Source organism: Colobus angolensis, unplaced genomic scaffold (assembly GCF_000951035.1).
Source record: "Colobus angolensis palliatus isolate OR3802 unplaced genomic scaffold, Cang.pa_1.0 Scaffold466, whole genome shotgun sequence".
NCBI classification, from domain to species: Eukaryota; Metazoa; Chordata; class Mammalia; order Primates; family Cercopithecidae; genus Colobus; species Colobus angolensis.
Window position 1 is genome coordinate 664890 of NW_012118110.1, and position 2162 is coordinate 667051.

Genomic DNA, 2162 nt, shown 5'->3' on the forward strand with positions numbered 1-2162 from the left:
GGGGACAAGATGACACCAAAGCATATGCAGACTGCCTATGTGGGGTCAAAGGGACACTGGTACAGGGAGTGAGGAAGAGAAAAGAGGAGAGAGGCTGTGAGTCCATCTGCCTCCTGTCTCTGAGATGAATTATTGGCAGAAAAGAACTGTGTTCCCAGCGCTACTGACTCTATGCAAATAGACAGACGCTGACCTCTTGTGGCAGAGGAGCTAATTGCAGGCAAAATTGTTCCCATGTGCACTGGGGGCAAGAAACTCCTCATAAGAGTCTGGAATAGACCAGGGGTGGCATTCAATGTAGTTTCTGGCTACATGTTGGGTTGTGACCCACCCAGTGGGCAAAACCATGCATAGGGATGAATTATTCCCATCGCGTGTTCCTCCCTCCCTGAGAGCTTTACAGCACAGACCTGGGCTCTGGGGAGGGACCCAATTGCCCCTTCCCTTCCCATATCTGATTGGCATCGTCAGAAGAGAGGGGAAGCCTGCCACAGGCTCAGGGAAGAGCTCACCAGACAGTCTTAGAGAGGCCCTCAATGAGGTCTGAGTGGAAGAGGCGGATGGGCCTGGTCACCGGCTGGTGAACCCACTCATCGTACTTCTCTCCCAAGTGGCCCACCTGCCACAGGAGAGGCTTTCGCCAGTCCACCAGGTCCTGCAAGAGATGAAGCCAAGTGGACATTTGATATTCACGTCTTCCCATATTCATTCTCTAATTTCCTCGTTACAGCATCCCAATCCCCCGCTCCTACCTCAGCTCATGTGATCTGTGTGGGAACACCCACCCTCCTGCTTCAGTGATCAAAAACTGACCAAGTTGCTCATCTCAGCCCCCAGCCACAGCAATAGGATCCAGCAAAGGTTTGCGACCTAAGCTGGTGTGATGAGGCATCAGACACTCCCTCTTTCTGTTGGACGTGCTAGATCGGCAGGGCATGAGCCTGGATTTACTAGCAGAGCCTGCCTGAAGACACCACCAGAACAGAAGATGGCCAAACCAAGAGCTAGAGAGACAGAATCCCAGTGATGATATCTGAGCATCCAGATTCAGCCACATCTGAAGTTTAAAGTCTTGCTCAGGACTCTTGAGGTACAGGAGGCAACACATTTTGTATCAGGAATGAAGTGGGCTCTTTTCCCAGGCTTTCTTCTTGGTGTTGGCCTGGGTAATTAATTCATTCAATCATTTATTCAGCAATTTATTTAATATTTTATATACATTTGTTTCTATGCTAGGTGCTGGGAAGAATCAACAGGAATGAAAGAGGCCAGCCTTGTTTCATGGAGCTTAGTGCTGAGACTCTGAAGTCAGGCCTGAGTACAAATCCATTTGCCATTTACTGTGTGACTTTAGGAAAATCACTTAACCTCCCTGAGCCTCAGTTTCCCCAGCTATAAAATGGAAGTAATTGTTGGTTGCAGTAGTTCATGCCTGTAAACTCTGCATTTTGGGAGACTGAGCCAGGATAACGGCTTGAGGCCAGTAGTTCGAGACCAGCCTGGGCAATATTTTGAGACTCCATCTCTACAAAAATAAAAAAATAATAACGGTACCTGCATTAAGTACTCAGTGAGATGTGGCATGCCAAGTAAGCATAGTTTAGTGGAGACACAAAGCAGGCTGAGATCCAGAGGCACGATGGCTGGTACAAATGCCCAGGTCAGGGTAGGCGAGGAGGGCTTTGCAGAGGACCTGGGGTTTGGGGTGGAGTTCAGCAACATGGAGGATTTGACAAGGGGGAGAGAGGAAGGGATGGTGGGGAGTGTGGGCACAGATGTAAAGCTGAATATGGTTGTGGCCTTTCTGGCACCTTAACAGTGCTCTGTGGGCAGCAGGAGGAAAGCTGCTGAAGGCTTAGAGGATGGAACACCCCGTACCACACCCAGGAGTTGCTTATTCTCCAGGCCTGTTGTCTCCAAGGCAAAGATGTACACGTACCCCACTGGTACTCACAGGTTAATCCCCAGAGGCAGGGAGAAAATATTAACGACCCTATTTCTATTTCTATTATTTCTATTTATTTGTGTTTGTAATATATTTATCTCTTTTTTCTTTTTCTTTCTTTTCCTTTTTTTTTTTTTTTTTGAGACAGAGTCTTGCTCTGTCGCCAGGCTGGAGTGCAGTGGCATAATCTCAGCTCACTGCAACCTCCGCCTCCCAC

The 2162-nt window shown here is 48.4% G+C and overlaps 1 protein-coding gene across 1 annotated transcript in view; it reads right to left on the minus strand.

Moving 5' to 3' along the window:
• Positions 1-2162, minus strand: part of FA2H (fatty acid 2-hydroxylase) — a 35290-nt gene that overhangs the window by 18937 nt on the left and 14191 nt on the right. The window contains exon 2 of the mRNA XM_011958304.1: positions 513-655. Within this exon, the coding sequence (XP_011813694.1) occupies positions 513-655 (143 nt within the window). The remainder of the gene's footprint in view (positions 1-512; positions 656-2162) is intronic.